The 19,757-nt window shown below is 33.4% G+C and overlaps 1 protein-coding gene across 1 annotated transcript in view; it reads right to left on the reverse strand.

Annotated features, from left to right (window-relative positions):
- The window catches only part of MSRB3 (methionine sulfoxide reductase B3), a 166,932-nt gene that overhangs the window by 106,215 nt on the left and 40,960 nt on the right, over window positions 1-19,757 (reverse strand). Inside the window, 2 exon segments of the mRNA XM_031940172.1 lie at window positions 10,044-10,121; window positions 11,778-11,886. Of these exon segments, the coding sequence (XP_031796032.1) occupies window positions 10,044-10,121; window positions 11,778-11,886 (187 nt within the window).

A 19,757-nucleotide genomic window follows, 5' to 3' on the forward strand; every position in this document is an offset into this window, starting at 1 on the left:
AAGGTATGATTTCTAAATACAAAACTCTGGAGAAGCATAAGGAGGTAATGATATCATAAGGGACTTAATAAGGTTTATCTGTTTACATTCCTACATGGGAGAATGATACTTGTAACTCATTAGAATTTTCTCATATTATGTCAATTAGAAGGAATATATGTAGACAGAGGACACTGGTGTGAGTTGAATATGAAGGGATAATATCTTTTTTTAAAATGATGAAATTAAGGATTGAGAGGAATGTACTGGGAGAATGAGAAAGGGAAAAGTGGAGTGGTAAAAATTATCTGACATTAAAAAAAGAAATAAGAAAAAGCTTTTACAATCAAGGGGAAGAGGGAGAGGAGAAGGGGGTGTGAGTGAACCTTCCTCTCATCAGAATTAGCTTAATATTTAAGCAATAACATACATACTCAATAGAGATATAGAAATCTTTCTTATGCTGCAGGAAAATAGGAAGGGAATGGGATGTGGGAAGCTGGGGAAGGTGTTAAAAGAAAGGGCATATTGAGGGAGCAAAACACTTGAGAAGGAACAAGGTGAAAGGAGAGAGAAAATAAATTGGGGGGATATACAATTAGTAATAGTAATTGTAAAAAAAAATTTTTTGAAGCAACTTTCTCTGATGAAATATAATTGCTCTCTGGAAAATGATGCACGGAATGCTCTCAAAAAAAGAAAAAAAATCAACCTGGAAAATCTTCTATGAACAAAGTGAAATATACTGTACATAAAGTAATAGCAATGTTCTGGGATGACCAGATGTATGTGACTTTGTTATTCCCAGTAGTACAATCATCCACACCTACTCTGAAGGACTTATGTTGAAAAATCCTATCCATTCCAGAGAAGGAATTGATCAAGTCTAAATATAGATCAAAGCATTCTTTATTACTCTATCTCTCCCTTTATTTTTAACTTAATTTTTCTTTAGGGTTTTTATTTTTATTAGGGTGAGAGATCTATGTTTTCTTTCACAACTTGACTTTTATGGAAATGTTTTGAATAACTTCACATGAGGTTTCTTAATTATGGGTGGGGATAAAGGAGAGAACCTAGAGCTCAAAAATCTTAAAAGCAAATGTAAAAGAAATGTTTTGAATGTAACTGAGGGAAAATATATTTAAGGAAAACTATTACCATAATTGACCATTTCAGTAATAAAACCAACAAAAATCATATGATACTCTCAATAGATACGGAAAAAGCTTTTGACAAAATATAGCACCCATTGTTATTTAAAAAAGGCTAGAAAACATAAGAATAAAAGGAATGTTCCTTAAAATATTAATCAGTATCTATTTAAAACCAGCAGCAAGCATTATTTGTGATGGAGAGAAGCTGGACACATTCTCAATAAGATCAAGAGTGAAACAAGGATGCTCATTATCACCACTATTATTCAACATTATATTAGGAATGTTGGCTTTAGCAATAAAAAAAGAAAAAGAAATTAAAGGGATTAGAATAAGCAATGAGGATAAAACTATCCCTCTTTGTAGATGATATGATGATATACTTAGAGAATCCTAGAAAAATCATCCAAAAACCTACTCGAAACAATTAACAATTTTAGCAAAGTTGCAGGATATAAAATAAACCCACACAAATCATCAGCATTCCTATACATTACTGACAATACCTGGCAACAAGAGATAGAAAGAGAAATTCCATTTTAAAAATAATTATAGACAAAAAAAAAAGTATTTGGATGTCCACCTGCCAAGACAAACCCGAGGACTATATGAATACAATTATAAAACACTACTCATACAAATGAAGTCAGATCTATGTAATTGAAAAAATATCAGTTGCTCATGGATAGGCCAAGGCAATATTATAAAAATGACAATTCTATATAAATTAGTCCACTTGTTCAGTGCCATACCACTCAAACTGCCAAAAATTATTTTATTGAACTATAAAAAATAATAACAAAATTCATCTGGAAGGACAAAAGGTCAAGAATATTAAGGGAATTAATGAAAAAAAATACAAAGAATGGTGGCTTAACAGTACCAAACATAAAACTATATTATAAAGCAGCAGTCATCAAAATCACTTGCTATTGGATAAGAAATAGAGGCGTGGATCAGTAGAATAAGTTAGATACACATGGCACAATAATCAAGGCCTATAGTAATCTAGTATTTGATAAACCCACATCTGGAATAAGAGCTTCCTATTTGACAAAAATTGTTGGGAAAACTGGAAAATAACATGTCAGAAACTTGTCATTCACCTATACCTCACATTCTATACCAAATAAGGTCAAAATGGGTACATAATTTGGGCATAAAGGATAATACCATAAACAAATTAGGAGAGCAGGGGATAATTTATCTATGAGATCTTTGGAGAAGAGAGGAATTTATAACCAAAGAACTAGAGATCATACAACTTTGATTACATTAAATTAAAAAGGTTTTACATCTAAAAAAAACAACAGAAACAAGTTTAAAAGGGAAAAAATCTTTACTGCCATGGTTTCTGATAAAGGTCTCGAATTGATAAGAATACAAGTCATTCCCCAATTGATAAATGCTCAAAGGATATGAACAATTTCCAGATGGCAAAATTAAAGCCATTTGTAGTCATATGAAAATATGCTCTAAATTACCATTGATTAGTGAAATGTAAATTAAAACAATTCTGGGGTGCCAAAGATAATGATACATGTTAGAGGGGATTTAGGAAAACTGGGACATTAATACATTGTTGGTGAGGTTGTAGACTGATCAGTCATTCTGGAGAGCAATCTGGAACAATGCCCAAAGGGTTATCAAACCGTGCATACCCTTTGATTCAGCAATGGCAATTACTGGCTCTGTATCCCAAGGAATTCAAAAGAGGGAAAAGGACTCAAATGTGCAAAAATGCTTGTAGCAGCTTTTTGTGGTAGTAAAGAATTGGAAAATGAGTAGGTGCCCATCAGTTGGAGAATGGCTGAATAAGCTGTGGTATATGAAGGTACTGGAATGTTATTGTTCTATAAAAATGATGAACAGGCTGATTTTAGAAAGGCCTGGAAAGATTTACATGACTTGATGCTGAGCAAAACAAGCAGAATCAGGAATACATTGTGCACAATAACGGCAAGAATGTATAATGATCAACTGTGAAAGACTTGGTTCTTCTCAGTGGGTTCAGTGATCCAAAGCAATCCCAATAGACTTTGGATAGAAAATGCCATTTATATCCAGAAAAAGAACTATGAAATTTGAATGTAAAGCAACACATGCTATGCTCACTTCCTTTTTTCTGCTTTTTTTCTCTCCCATGGTTTTTTCCTTTTGTTTTGGTTTTCCTCTCCCAACATAATTCATAAAGCAATATGTATTAAATAAATTATTTTTCCAAAAAAGAAGTGCCTCCCTCCTCTAATTGGTTGATTCTTCCCAGAACCATCCCCTTTAAGAAAATTCAAGTTAACCATACCTTCTTTTCTTCCTAGGTTGCACTACTGATTCACAAGACTTTTCCACAATGCTCTTATTTCAGGTATCTTGGACATCTCTCTCTTTTTTTCCTATTTTCCCTTAAGTGTTTCTTTCCCTTTTAGAATATAAATTCCTAGAAAGTAGGGATTGTCTTTCTACTTATATCTGCAAAGTATCTAATACATGATAAGTGCTTAATAAATGCTTGTTGATGTGATATTCTCTATACATTCACAGGTACATGTTAGTTCCCACATAACAGGAAGTTGTCTTTATCCCCACAATGCTTAGTATTGTAAGATTTAGGGGTGGAAGAGACCATTGACATCCTCCATTCTAATATCTTCATTTTACACATGAGGAAACTAGAACCAAGAAAGGTTAAGATTCTCTCCTAAAGTGACACAGGTAATAAATGTGTTTAAAGAGCTAGGATTTGAAGTTGGTCTTCTGAGTCTGAATCCAGTGTCCTTTTCATTGCTATATATTTCTACATATTATATCTTTATGTACTTCTCCCCATCCTTTATCTTTTCCCTATTTTATCTGTCCCTACTATTCCCATTATTCAAAACTCAGTTCATTCCTTTCTGTAAAGTCTGTCCCAACTATTTCATCTCTTACCAAACTCTATTTCAGACAATGTTTTAATTGATAGCTTTCTAAACAGAACTAGAGATGAGAGTGCAAGAACATTTTCACATAAATGTGCACTGATTTTTTCTTTTTTAATTATCTTATTTGTCCAATGAGATAAAAAGCTCTCTGAGGACACAGACATTTAACATTTAAGTTCCTTACAATATCAACAGTGTCAAGCACAGGCATGCTATAGATACTATCTACGAAACTATAACCAATTAAATCTAGTTCAATTGAATTGAATTCTATTTGAAGTATCTTCAATCTAGCTCCTTTCGTCAGCATTAATTTTTAAAATTTTAATATTTAAAGGAAATAAAAAGAATATGCTTATTCTAATAGGCAAGCATAATTAGAATACTAAAAGAATTATATATATATGTATATATATACTTATACATACATACAAATACATGCACATATATATTCTCATTATTTCTAAACTAGCTCAGTAAGATTCCTGCACATTAAAAAAATGTGAACCATGAAATAAATTACACATTTGGTTTATAAGAAATCTCTGAATAAGGTTCTTGTGCCTGAAAAACAGCAAAAAAAAAAAAAGATGGCATATTGTTCACAGAGGGAAATGTATTTTAGAGTACTAAGCTTGAGAGTTTCTTGAGAGCAACTGAATGGGCTTTTTTGTATTACGTTATATTTATGTTAGGAAAGTGAATGAAAGAAATTGTTTTGTTCTCCCTATACTAGAAACATGAATGAGAAAACAAGCCCACACCCTTTACAAAGTATTTTTAATACTTATAATGTTTTGGTCCATCCAAAATTCCTTATTTCCTTGTTTTTCTGCCCTCTTCTCCATCTCTGAAAGTTTTTCTATTCAGCCAACTCTTTCTTCACTTTCTTCCCTCATTCATTCTTTTTTCTCTGCACACACACACACACACACACGCACACAAACACACACACACACACACACACACACACACACGCCTCAGTTGTTTTTAGGAATACCTAGTGTTCAAAGCATGAAACTACCTCCCTTGAGAGGGCCACTGATGGTGATTCTGCTAATCCACCAAGCCAATGAACTAGCTGCTCTTTACAATGCAAGATAAAGCAGAGGATTTCTTTCTTTACTCATTTCTCATTTCCCCCTAGCCAGAAAAAAAAAAGTGAAGAGAAGCAAACTGGGAAAACCAGAACAAAAATTTAAAATCCTGCTCCTTAAAATCTTAAAGAAAATCGGGGGGAAAAAATTGCTAGGATAATGCTAAAAGAAAGGGAGTCTATGTCACAATACATGTGAAATCTGACTCCCATCATTACCTGTGTTTGGATAAGGGTCTCACTTTGAGGATTTCTGACTCAAAATCTCACATGGGATAAATCCTTCACTTATAGTGGCTCTGTTTCTTATTTAAAACAGTAAGTCTTCCTTAGCTCCACAGTCAGCTAAGTCACATGATAGAGGAAGAGATGGAGAATCATAACCTAAAAAGCAATGGGGATGTTGCCAATTTTTACCATTTGGGATATTAACAAGTTAAACATGGCTCAGCAACTATCCTAAGTGTTACATCAACTATTATGACACAAACCAAGGGTGTTGAAATGTAAAGATGTGTGTTTTCTGAGAGGAAATGGGTGACAATTTGAAGGATTGATTTTTTAACATGAAGAATAAATATACAAGAATTCAGAACAGATTCTCAACCAACATTTATGTATAATAAATTTCATGGTTAGAAGATTTTTTTGTACTTTCATAATTTTCTTTCAGGTATTAATTTGGATTCATTTTTTTAAAAATGTAGGGAAAAATGTGGGAAAAACCAGTGTTTTAAAAGAAAAATACATATAGGAATATTATAATAGGAATATATTTTATAAGGAAAAGATATTATTTTCTTATTCATTAGAGAAGATCTTCTGATTATAGTATCTGGTGAGTCATTAATCAGCGAATACTGAAACATATGTTTATAAAGGTGCTTGCCATTGTCATAGAGGATATCCAGCACAGAGTTCAAAGGCAAGAGAGATTACCTTTATTTAATTCAATCCTCCAGATGTTACTTTTTGAAATAATTTCACCAAGCTCCAGAAATATTCAGAATCTTCTAAATGAGAATCATGATAATTCAAGAGAGTTTGAGCTTAACTATCCACATATGAAAAACCAAATGGATGAAGAACACTTATTGTGCAGAACAGTGATATCAAACTGGATTGAGGCAGGGGAGGAAAGGGAGAAACTAACCATATGTAAGGATCCCAGTGAGTCACATATTGACTTAGAAAATCACATTGTGGCCCCAAAACTACATGTTTGACACTTCTGGTCCATCATGTGTTATATAGTTCTTAGCCCTGTAATCTCAAGAGATACAGAAGAGAGACCTTGGGAGATTAGATGGACTCCTCTGGGGGATTTATGAGAGATTTAATTAGAAAATTAATCAACTAATATTTATTAAGATACTATGCATCAGGAACTATGCTAGGAACCTAGGATACAAATACAAAAAAAAAAACAAAAAAACAATCCCTACTCACAAAGAGTTTACATTATAAGGAAGAAAATAACAGATATTTAAATATATAGATATAGGCATAAATCATAAATAAAAAGTAAATAAATACAACTATATACAAAGCAATCAAATGACATGGGAACACTACCAGTTGGAGGAATCAGAAAGAGGCTTTCTAAAAAAGATGGTGCATAAACTGCATCTTAAAAGAAAAAGAGACACTGTGATTTGGAGGCAAGTATACAGTATATTATAGTCGTGGAGGATAGCCAATGAAAAGGCACAAAGATGAAAGAGGAAGAACTTATGAATAAGAGAGAAGTGTTTGCCTGAGAAAATCTTGCCTGGATTATAAAATGCAGGAAAGAGAGCAATGTCTAATAAGTCTGGCATGCTGGTCTGAAGCCAGTTGCACGGGGCTTTAAAAACAAAACAGAAAAGTTTCTATTTGATTGTAGAAACGATAGAAAACTACTTGAGTTAGTTGAGTAGAGGAGTCACATGGTCAGATATATACATAAGGGGAGTTTCTTGGCAACAAGGTATAGGATGGATTGGAGTGAGGAGAAATGAGGCAGGAAGACTAATTAGAAGGCTGCTTTAATAACCTTGGTGAGGAGTGATGAAAGCCTGGACTACAGTGGTAGCTGCATGAGTAGAGAGAAGGGTCAGATATGAGAGATGCTGTGGAGGTGTAAATGACAAGAACTGACCACTAATTGGATGGAAGGACGACAAGAAGTGCAGGATAATGCAAAGGTCACATTGTGGGAGACTGAAAGTATGGTGGTACCTTTGGTAGAAATAGCAAAGCTTAGAAAAAATGAGATTTTTAGGAGGAAAGAAAATAAATTCAGTTTTAGACATGTTGAGTGTTAAGATATTTCCAGGTCATTCAATTTTAAATCTCTAACGGGCAGTTAGTGACATAGTACTGAAGCTTAGGGGATAAACTGGGCCTGGATATGTAGATCTAGGAGTCATCTAAATAGAGAATATAGATATATGAGAGCTTGTGATGTTACCCAAAAAAACATTTTTGAGGTAGAAAACAAGAAGGTTAAGATCAGAACCTTGTGAAACTCTTATTACAGTTGTAGGCCACGATATGGATTATGAACTAGAACCAGCAAAAAGAGAATATTAAGGAAGAGAGGGTTGTTAACAGTGTCAAATGCAACAGACAAATCAAGAAAAATAAGGATTGGGAAAAGATCATCAGATTTGGTCATTAAGATAGGAAAGAGACACACAAGATGAAAAATAAAATAAACGGATGAAATCAGCATCACGAGAGGGAAAAGCCATATTGCTAAGATCACAGAACCATTGAGTATCGAAGTACTTTTATAATTCTTTCAGGGAATTAATTTGGATTTTTTTTTTGAAAATGTGGAAAATACAAGTATTTTGAAGGAAAAAATAATTTGAATGAATAATTTTTTTCTTTATTTTTCTTAAAGCTTGTCTAGCAAAAGGAAAATACATCCAGAATTGATTGTGGGATTTGAGGTATATTTCTTCAATTTGGACAAATAAATTCTTGATGAATATCACAATCTGTAAAGAGGTCAAGAATATTCTCCAGGTGATTTTGAATCAAACTCCTTTATGCCTACCTCCTGGGCTCTGTAAAGTCTACTCTGTCCTTTTAAGATCTCAAGAATCTAAGGGTCAGAAGAACCCTTCTGACAAATCATCTTCTTTACAAATTCCTTAATAAGAGTCAGAGAGCTTCTTCATAAAAACTTTCAGTGATGGGTAAGTCATACTTCATTAGGTAAGGAACTCACTATCTCATTTAGGGAGGTAACATAGCAGCCAGTGGAGGGCAGGACCTGAACTCAAATCCCACCTGTTACGTTTACTATCTGTAAAACCTTAATTTCCATACTTTCCAATTTCATCCTCTATAAAGTAAATGGATTGAATCAGATGGCCTTTGAGGTCCCTTCTAGCAGTAGATATAGTACTCTAGGTAGACCATTCTTCTGTACATCCTAATTGTTATAAAGTTCTTCAACATAGAGCTCAATTTCCCTTTTGTAAATTTTGTCTTTTGTGCAACTTGTTTTTTGGAGTTCCACAAACAAACAAAAAAACAAAATAAAACAAACAAACAAAAAAACAAATCTAATCCTACTTCACACAAATAATTCCCTAAATATATGAAAGCAATTTTCAAATCTCTCCACAATTCCTTCTTTTCTAAACTAAACATCCTCAGTTCCTTTATAAAGACATCACATGATAATGATTTTGAGTCTCTCACTATCCCTTTCATTCTCTTTCTTATTAAATGTTGTTGGAGCTTGTCAATGGGCCTCTTAAAATATGAATATCAAAACTAAATACAACAATTGAGTGATGGCATGGTCAGCCCCAAAATCAGTTGGGACTATCATCTCTCTGACTCTGGATATGCAGCTTCTATTAGTGATACTTAAAATAACATTCACTACTTTGCTAATCAGATCACTTCATTGCCTCATACTGAGTTTGGAGTTAATTAAATTTCTTTTAGAAAGCAGAACCACATCTCCCTTGTTCTGCCCTTCTGTGCTTTTTGAAGCTAAGGACAAGAAATTGTTTTGCTGTATTGGATTTGTATTTTCAAAGTGTTGAAATCCTCTCAGATCTAAGTTTATACAATCCAATATAACTCTCCCAGTTCCGTATCATCTGCAAATTTGATGGGCATGCTATCTATACATGTCTTTATCTAATATGTTGATACAAAGCTTTAACAGGACAGAAATGAAAAGAGATACCTAAGTCACTCCTCTAGGTTGCCCTAATTCTTAAATCAACATTCTTTGGGTTTGGTTGTTAAAAAATATACAAATCAACCTAACTGTACTATAGTGGTCTGAAAAAAAACGAAACAACATATATTTGGTACACATACTTAGGGATGTGCTGGTAGGTATTTAACATCCAGTTCTCAAAAAAAAAAAAAAAAAAAAAAGGTATACATTATATACTTTTAAATTTAATCAGCATTAATCTGCAAAATTAATCTGCATTTCCTCCATCACTTTCTAAAGTCTAGACAATGAAGAAAAAATAAATCAAGCCCTGATTTGCAGTACTTGCCAGTTTCCAAGGTATAAACATTCACAATGAAAATTTAATAAATCAACTCTGTTGAGGAGCCAGGACAAGCTGGCTCTACATTTCTGTGCACGTACCAATCTGTATTCTCACCAGAAATTCATAATTAAATACTGTGATGGCCTTTTGGAAATCAGCTGATTTGACAATTTAGTAATTTTATCACAACTCACAAAATTCCAAATTATTTCTATTTTCTAAAAAAAAAAAAAAAAAGAAAGAAAAAAAGAAAATGTTTGCTCTTGAGACAATGCAGATTTACTGCACGCTCTGATATGATTTCAGGCCATTGGTTTTAGCCCAGTCACATGCAGATCCCATTGTTCAAAATTTGTACTTTTTAACTTACTTGAATAAAGGAGTCCCACAAACAACACATTTGTACATTCCACGATCTTTGTGACTTGTGTATTTTCCTTCAAAGGCACTAAGAAGCAAACAACAAAAAGGAATTTTAAGGACAAATAAGGTAACATCTTTCTCATAAAATTAGGAAGCTGGAGCTACTTTTCCTAATAAAACTCTTTCAAAATTCATGAGGATCAACTCATCCCAAAATGAAGAATTAGAAACATAAAAAGTGGAATTCTACAAAGTTATTTTAGTTTTTTCTGTAGAAGGGAATAGGCACAGAAAAACAGCAAAAGGGCATAGATTTGGAGTCAAATTCTCTAGTTAAATAATTCACAGAAAGAGTGTTTCCCTTTTATAAATGGTCATGTTCTTTAATGGCTATATTTTAGATTGAGCATTGTCTTACTCAAACAAGGGTAAGTTTTTGGAGTCTCTGAAATGTTCTTTCCAGGAGTAACTGTCAGAAACTGAAGTGAAGGCCAAGCCTCCAAGTTGGAGAAGCCTTATTTTTTGGTTTGAGGAGGAATATTGCAGCTTTAAGGGAATATTTTTCTAAGTTAACAATCTTAAAGGCTAGGAGGTCACTCAGTTAATACAAATCAGCTGTGCTAGCCCAACAAAAAGTCTATGTGTGCTACAGCTTGTTTTTATTATACTTTCACCCTCTTTATGAGGTCCAATTTTTTTATAAACAGAATTTTTAAGAATGACCTAATCTCTGGTTGTTTGTGGGCATTAAATCATTTGCTAGTCATGTACACAACAGCCATGATCCGAGCAGAACTCCTAAGCTGAGACCAAGGTCCACTGCCAGCTAATTTGGGTGGCAGAAAGGACTTTGCCAGAGATTCAACATTTGGTCAATTCAGTAAAAGGTATATACTGTGACAGGAAGAGAGTTGTTGCCTATTAACGAGTACCCCATGTGTGGTAAAGAGCCCTTTCAGGTCTTGAATGGAAACAAGCAGTTACATCATTAATAAATCTGGATCAGAGGTAAGTTAGGGCCTTGTGCCAAGCTCCATGGTATAAATTAGACAACAAAATGGTTAGACCTTGGCAAGTTTACCTTTGAGCTGGAATCAGCTGAGAGAGACTTTATTCACTAAAAACAGTCTTGAAAGTGAACACACACTTTTTTTCAGGATGTAGGGCGAACTTCCAAGGACTAAAGCCACGTGAGGGCAGTTATTGAAAATTTTTGACATTCCAACCACAAATGAGCCAATAAATACTTTCTCCACATGTGCTTCAAAAAGAAATTGGAGTGGGGTGGAAAGGAACTAAATTATGCTACTTTCTTTTTGCAGCCAAAATGTCTATACTTACAATGGCCACCTTCAAATTTTCATCATCCTGCTGCAGGGCTGTTGTTTTCATGCTTTTGCTTAATGTGATGCTTTCCTCCCTTCTCCCTCACAATCTCCACTGCTTCCCCCCCCCCCAAAAAAAAATCTACCTAAATCACTCTAACTTGCATCATTTCATAGTAAATGAAAGGCAAGTCCTTGACAAAAGTGCTGTCATTTTAGGGGGAAAGATGTAGTATTCATTAGTCAAGGAGGAAAAAAATAAAAACATACCATAGACTTTTCCAGTATAATTTCTGTCTTTTCAGTGATATTAACATGTAGAAATTAACAAATGTGTAGAGTACTTGAAAACAATCAGTGAGGAAGATAAGGAAATGAGGAGTTAGAGATTGGGGGAAAAGGTTCAGTCAGCTCACCTCTCAGTTCCTTTCTCCTGAGTTACATGGTACTGGAGGGGTGTCAGTCGCTTTCTCAGTTCCTGCTGGGAAAAGACCACCTTACAGTTCTTTCTATCCCTACATGACCCTAGAAAAAAGAGGATATGAGAGAAGGAGCCTTTTTAGGTTAAATCCTGAATAATTGCTTTGGCCGGCGGCCACAGCAAAGCTTCTGCATTCACTTGTCAATGACCAGACTGGTCCCTAACTCAGGAGAATGGTTCAGCTGGACTGCACTTGATTATTTCAGCAAGTCCGAGTTTTAAAATAATGCTGTTCAAGAGCCAGGTGATTCCATTGGAGCAGCGACAAAGTGCTTCAGCTAAAGCCTACTGGATGGGATGCCATATTTATATATATATATATATATATATATTGAGATAACTATTCATTTTATGGCAGCAGCCATCCTCTTGAAGTCCACTCCCAGTCCATATTTAAAAAAAAATACACACAACAACATTTAAAATGTTTTTAACTTGCTGTATATACAGAATAATGGGCATATGATCATAAATCAGGCATTGGGAAACTAGGACTTGCCTTAGATATCTTTGTCCCACAGAGGAGAACACGGATAGAATTTGAACCCACAGCCTCCCAATTCCACAGACAGTGTTCTTTCCTTTGTACAATGGCTGCCTAGCAAATTAAACCTCCCACCTGGCAAACAGCAATTTTACAACCCTGCAGTATGGCTGAAAACCGAAAATTATTAAATTTCTACTATGAGTGATTTAACTACCCCATAATACTTTTTTATGCCTACAGATATATTTTCCTCTTACTACCAAGTTATTGTTCACAATCACTCCATCGGATCACTTCAATAGTTTTAACAGACTTTGAAAACAAATGCGTAAGAGAGACGTCTCCTTGAGTGGACAGAGCAAGGTAGAAATTGTCAAGAGCCTATACAAAAAGCCATTTGCTGTCATGCGATTAGCATCTATCTCTCAGGGTTGTTGCGAGAATAAAATGAGATATCTGTAAAACAATTAATCTAGTGCCTGGTGCATGGTAGGTGGTGTTTAATACTGCTTGTTTGTTTTTGTTTTTTTTTTTTTGAAAATTAAGTTTTCTACACTTCGAGAGAAGAAAATCTTAGTGGGAAAAGAAAGAAGAAACAAGAAGGATAATGGGGTCTCTTTCTTCAGAAATCTACCATTTTCTTTTGCAACTACATCTAGAGGAAAGGTGCTTAACCTAGGATCAATGAACTTGGTGGGTTTTTTTTTAATATTTCAATAAATGAATTTAAATATAATTGGTTTTCTTTGCAATCCTATTTTTGTGTGTCTGTTACACATTTTAAAACATCATCCTGAGAAGAGTTTGATAGGTTTCACCATAGCACAAAGGAAGTCCTGATCTAGAGAAAGGGATCTGCTTAAAGTGCATTTAAATGCTGATATAACTTTATTCAGACATAATCACAATGGCAGCTTTTATTTCAACTTTTTTAGTCTGTGATAAATGTTCAGATGACACTTCTTTATATCATTTCTTTAAATGCCTTATTTTATTTTACCTGTACACGAATTGAAAAGAAATATAACTCCAATACAATAAAAAGCTTATTCGCTACAATGAAAATGCTTTTCTTTGCCATCCATCACAATGGAGAGAGATTTGCAGATGGTCCAAAATGTAAAAAAAATATTTTTTTTGTTTTTTATTACTAAAAGTTAGCTTAACTGTCCTAATCATTAATCATAATCAATTTCATTTATAATATAAAGGACTAAGAGTTAGGGGGGGAAAAAACAGAATGCTTAGTTTCTTACTTTGTTAAGCCTCTCATTTCACAGCATGTGGGCCCAATGAAATAAACCCGTGAAAAATTAGCTAACCAGCCCCTCTGATTGATGGCATAAATAGAACACCAGCATCCACAGCCAAGGCAATAAAAATACAGTGACTAATTCAACTGTTTGAAAAAAATATATGTGAATGGAGAAAAATACCAAGCAAAAACTAGCTCTACACAGTTTGGAATGTACCCTGCAGGTTCTCAAACTTGAACCTCCACTGACCTCCCAAAAGAAGCCTGGTCCTTCCATAAGAATGCTTTACCATTGGTCACAATATAGGTAACCATACACTAATTTAACAACCATCTTCAGTGCCATTTTGATTGAATACTTCACATCACTAGATCTCAAAATATTTCAGTCTTTATCAGGACATCAATAAGTAAACTGTTTAAATTATCTAACAGATTGAGGGCTACATTCTATCCCTTCCACCTCCACCTCAAAATTAATCAATTTATCAAGCTGAATTTAGTGCATCTTAATGCTTTCTGTAACCTGTTGAACACTGTTAAAGGAAGTTTTCTACTCATTCCTGTAGGTTTAACAGTCATAACTTTTTAAAGTAAAGTTCGTTTTGTCAAGAAATTCACTCTCCAAATTTAACATGACAAAATATCTTATTTAAACTTACTCCTTTCTAATGGCTCAGGTAATTAAAATTTGTACAATTCAATTAAACAATTCTGTCCAAAAGATTTTTGTTGTTAATATATGTTCATTCATATAAAAAGATCAATTGTGTTCCCAAAGTTGAGGGAACCAAGCTACCCATCTGTATGTCATTTAGAACAAGAGAAGCAACTGCAGGTTTAAATTACATGGTATTGGATTGCAATTTCCTAACATTGGATGCTTTTCTGCTTTTTTACCTTGAGTCATTACTAAGGAGTGTTCATAAAAAGTAGCTTAAAGCACAGATGCTTGCAAATCATTTAGGCAAAGATGTTTCTTTCTTTCTTTCTTTTTTCTTTGTTTTTTTTTTAAGAAAAAGAATAATACTGTTGGTCACTATTGACTAACCATGTCAAGTATTTCTAAGAGAAAAAAAGGTAAAATTGAAAACATCTGATTGAAGTAAATAATGCAAACATAAAAAGCTTTACTAGCGAATGAAGGGTATTGAAGCGACTTTATTTCATAGATTAGAAATTACTTTTGATCTAAACATTCTTAAAAACAGATTGTTTTCCACTATGAACCATCTCATTAACTGTGCCACAGAGCCCTCATTTTAATGGCAAGCTCTGAAAGTGCTGCTGTACTCCTTTGTTAGTCTCAATCTTTTGGGGGAGGGGATAAAGATTTCATTCCAGGTTTCTTTGTTTGTCTTTCAAGAACCATTAAAGCAGTATTCACACAAATTTTGTAGGAATGCGCCCTGTGTCATAGCCTACAAATTATTTGGTTTTGGTGCACTTAAAGGTCACCTTCCAAATTAGTGAAATTTTCCTACATCCTGGCTTTTCAACCTTAAATATAAATATTGTTTCCTAAACCGTGAGGTTTGTTCTATTGCTTCTTTAAAGTCGTCAACTTTTTGTAGCTTTTTATTCTCTGATAAAACTGTTTCCTAAAGTAACAGATCTTTTAAGATATAGTTAGCAGTGAAAGGAAGTGTGTGAACGTTTCGAAATGATTTTCATGTTGTTACACCAGACAACTCAATAAGATGACTGTATGTTAACCAATTCTCAAAAGCAAATCTTATTATTAATAACTTCCTGGGGAGTATTTAGCTTCACTAAGCTAAACTTCTACCATCACTAACAAAAATTCATCATAAACATTGACTTGATCGCTTTACTGCTGGTTCATTTTTTTATTTTGCTAGACTTCCTTCTTATTATTTGTCAAAAACATGAAGGGCCTTCATTAATTCTAAAGAAAGTATCTCGTTTTTTAAAATCCCATAGCAATTCATTAATTAAGTGTATTCCCTTTCTCTCCTGTTTTTTCTTAATATCTACACTCTGGTTCTAACTCTAATTATTCAGGGAAGCTTAACATTTGCATTGAATTAATGAATGAAAAAGCATTTGATTCATGACCTTAAAATCAGTCTAGAAATATAAAAAAAAATTTCTCTTATTATTTAATAGTGTACTTTGCAACTCACCAGTGTCTATGCACATATATTTGTAATTTACTCTGCAGTGAATTTGGTATAGAGCACATCTGACTGAGACTTTCCTTGAGGACTTTTTAAAAAATGACTAAAAGGATGTTCTTATAAGGAAGTTTTTCCTTTATGCTGACCCTATGTCATAGACCTGAGTTTGGCATTATCCCAAAACCCCAGTGTGCCTGGTTAAAAGTCAATATCCACAATTTCCACAGGCAAAATGTATATCTTTGTATTTAAACAAAAATTATCAAGAGCACAGTTTTGGACAGGCTACATTAAAATATAGACCAAGTCGTATTTTAATGTAGCAAAAGTCTATTTAAAGATAAATATTGCCCAGAACGTCTCAAAATAAATCTTTAAAAATTATACATCCTTTTAAAACAAGACTGAGAATATTTAGAGAACAAAGATACTACAAATAACTTGCTCATTGAATGTAAATTACATGGTAATTTTCAATACTGAATAGTGTTATGAAAATAGTAAGATCAAAAAGGGAAGTACAATCATTGTGGTCACAGGGTATCCCATTGAGTGATCAGTTTTTCCACAGTAAATTAGCTTGTCAATCAACTGACTTATTTTCTTTGAATTAGTTCTTTTAGCGTTTGAGTCAACCAATGAGATCAAAATTTTCATGTAGACTAGAAAATTTCAGAAAGCTTCTTAACTTTATATCCATAACTAAATCAGAGCTATCACCTAACTTTGAGTGTGCTTCTCAGTATTATTTCTTCTATTTTAATGTGAAATACATAATTCTAAAAATTAAGGCTTTATTCAAGATAATATATATGCACAGCAGATTCATTATTTTGCTGTGATATTTTAAGTTTACTGATGGCATTGTAAATAAAATATTTTAATGTTATGCCTAAGAAGTATAATATTTGATTTTATTGTAATTCCTAGTTTTTTTTACAAGTTAATTAATTGATCATACTATTCTATTACTCTAGTATCTGTTCCAAGCTGCATTTTATCATACCTGAACTATCTTAGTACTATCTAAATAAAGAGAAGAAAATAAAAGTCAAATCCAGTCCATTTTTAGAATGAAAGTATGCAAAATATATACTGTGACCTGGGATGCTTTTTTTTAAACATTCCAGTAATTCAAGAAAGACTACCAAAAATTCCAAGAATGGGAATGGGGATTTGGGGGGAGGAGGGGTGCACGACTCAGAGAGAAGTTCAATACTTGTACAAGCATGTCCAAATCTCAGTTTGCACTCAGAGGCAGACATATACAGGAAAAACATTCCTGAGATGGTCACGTGACCTCAAATGTCAAGATATTTTTACTTCAATATTCTGGCTTCCATGAAATTTAAGGCTCCAATAGTTCTTACTGAGAACTTTGAACATAACATGATTTTTTTTAATGCTTAAGGGGGGAAAAAAAGCAACAGTTCAAACGTGCGAATGATCTATGAGAACGAGGAAATTCACATTAAATTGGATAATTCAGAATTTCTGTCTCTGGAACTTTTACCTGCCAAAGAAATCATATCAACTCAATTTCTTAATGTCTAGCGTAGTGCTATATACATTCTGAGCCAGAAGGGACTTGAAGAAAGAGAAGTCCAGAGAAATATGGAAATCTGCCCAATCTTATGCAGGTAGCAGTCATAATCTTTGCCCAAATCTTCTCACTCCAAATCCAGTGCTTTCCTATCACACCATAAATATTTAATTTAACACAATAAATACCACTGAAACGAATGAAAAATCACTAATAAATGACTTTTTGGGGTAAAGCCACCAGTTTCATATCATAAGTAAATTAGTGTGCTTTTCAGTCTTATTTCTTCTATTTCAGTATTGTGACATCTTAAAAGTTTGAGAGTTTCTGGATAATCATTTTATTAATAATGCTAGTATTTTGTTAATAAAGAGGTCAATGACACTCTTAAATACCAAAGATTCCCTCATGGTGGGCTCACAGTTTATATGCCCTAGAAAGAGTGGGTGAAGGTGTCAATCAATTCTGATTGGTTAACAATTAAAGAAATGAATATTACAATGAGAAGTTGGCTAACTCCAATGAAGAGCTGAGAGAATGACACTATGTCACTTTTGGACAAAGAAACTATCTCTACACCCAGTAGCCTTGGGCAGTCTATAGACAAAGGATCTATCTCCATCCATACTTGCTTGAGTAGAAACCCTAGATAAGATGATCTAGGTGGGGTAAATTTTAGCAAAAATCAGTAATATTCTTTAAATGGGCTTTGAATAAGAACAGGGAAAAAGCATGGATCATCTCTACATTGGTTATTAGTAATCATTTCTCTCAATATGAAATCCATAATTCCAATAATCAAGCATTTTCTCAAAGTAATAAATATATTTGCACAACCGACCACTTTTTTTATTTTGCTATGATCTTTAAGTTTACTCATGGCATTGTAAATAAAAAAAATTTAATGCTATGTTTAAAAATTATAAGACATGACTTCCTTTGTAATTCCCAATATTCAGAGGTTTATTAATTGATCATACCAACACTTTAAAATGAATAAATATCTGTTTCAAGCTGCAATTTGTCACACCTGAACTTTCTTAGTCTAAATAAAGAAAAGGAAATACAAGTCAAATGCTTTGTCCGGCTCAAGGTTTCAATCCTACATTGGTGGGCCACAAAGATCAACATAGAAACCCATGCAGGTGGATAAGTCAATGAAAGTTTTTTGATGACAATTTTACAGTACCCTTAAATGTGGGTTTATAAATCTTTGGTCTATCAATGCTTTTACCCAACTGAAACATTTTCATTAGTCCTTGCTTTATTTATTACAGTTGGAGTAATGATGTATTGCTTAATGGTAGGGACCTCAAAGCAATACAAAAAAATATGCTAAGGTTGTGGTTCCCATTATTTTCCAATAATATAATTTCTTTTAAGCACAGTCTAACTTCTTTTTGGTCCTCTTTTACAAAACACAAAGGAGATATGTTCCAGAATCTCAGGAGTCAAAAATAAAAGTGTTAATTATCTATATACAATGTAGTGATTTTTTTTTCCTTTTCCATACTTGAGAAAATTATATCTTGATTTCTAAAAAAATGATTACATTTCTGGTTTTATTGTTGCTTTTAAAGATTTTACAGAAGACAATTCTATAGATAAGGTTGAGTTGGCATGTTCTATGAGATTTACACAAAAGTTACAGTTAACATCAAGGGAACAAAACCATTTTAAATGCCTTGAATTTAAAAAGACCAAATGTTTCCACAGTTAACAGTTGCATGACAAAAATGGTCTCCTGGTTTTAATACTTAAAGGTTTGTTCTGATAAATTGGAAAATAGTTCTCTAGAAAGCTGAAAAATTCCTATATTTCTTTTAATTCCTTCATAAAATCAGGAAGTCTAATCTGATTAAAGTCACCTCTACTTGAATCATTCTTTTACTATAGATTCTTTATTCACTTTCACTTGTGCTGTATTATTTTACATGTATTTACATGTTGCTTAATAACCACTCTCAAGTTGTTTCTTTTGTATTTTTTTTCCTTTAAACAGTTAACAAGTATTTATTAAGCACCTACTATTTACCAGGCTCTATGCCAAGTTCTAGGGAGAAAAAAGAAAGGCAAAAAGTTGTCCTGCTCTTAAGGAATTTACGATCTAATAGGAAAATAAATCATAAACTAATTTCAGGCAAGGTCCATTTCATTTGAATTCTTGAATAATATTTTAAACAGTTCTCTAAACAACAAAAGCAAAAGGGAAGGTGTGGGGGTTTAGTATAATGTCATGTCTGTCTCGATTAATTAAAACCAGCAACAATTGGGAGTTATAAGAAGACCCAGATGACTTGAAGTGATACCTTCTTCTTTGAGGGATGAGGGACTGGGAAAAGCCCCTCAAAATAAGAAATACTCATATCCAAAAGTGCCCTTCTATGCCATGTTTGCCATACCAATGTAACCAAATGTTCTGTCCTGGGGGAAGTGAGTGGAAATGTTACCTTGAGTTGAGACTGAAAAATCATCTAAATAATAAAATT

This window comes from Sarcophilus harrisii, chromosome 5 (genome assembly GCF_902635505.1).
Source record: "Sarcophilus harrisii chromosome 5, mSarHar1.11, whole genome shotgun sequence".
Lineage (NCBI taxonomy): Eukaryota > Metazoa > Chordata > Mammalia > Dasyuromorphia > Dasyuridae > Sarcophilus > Sarcophilus harrisii.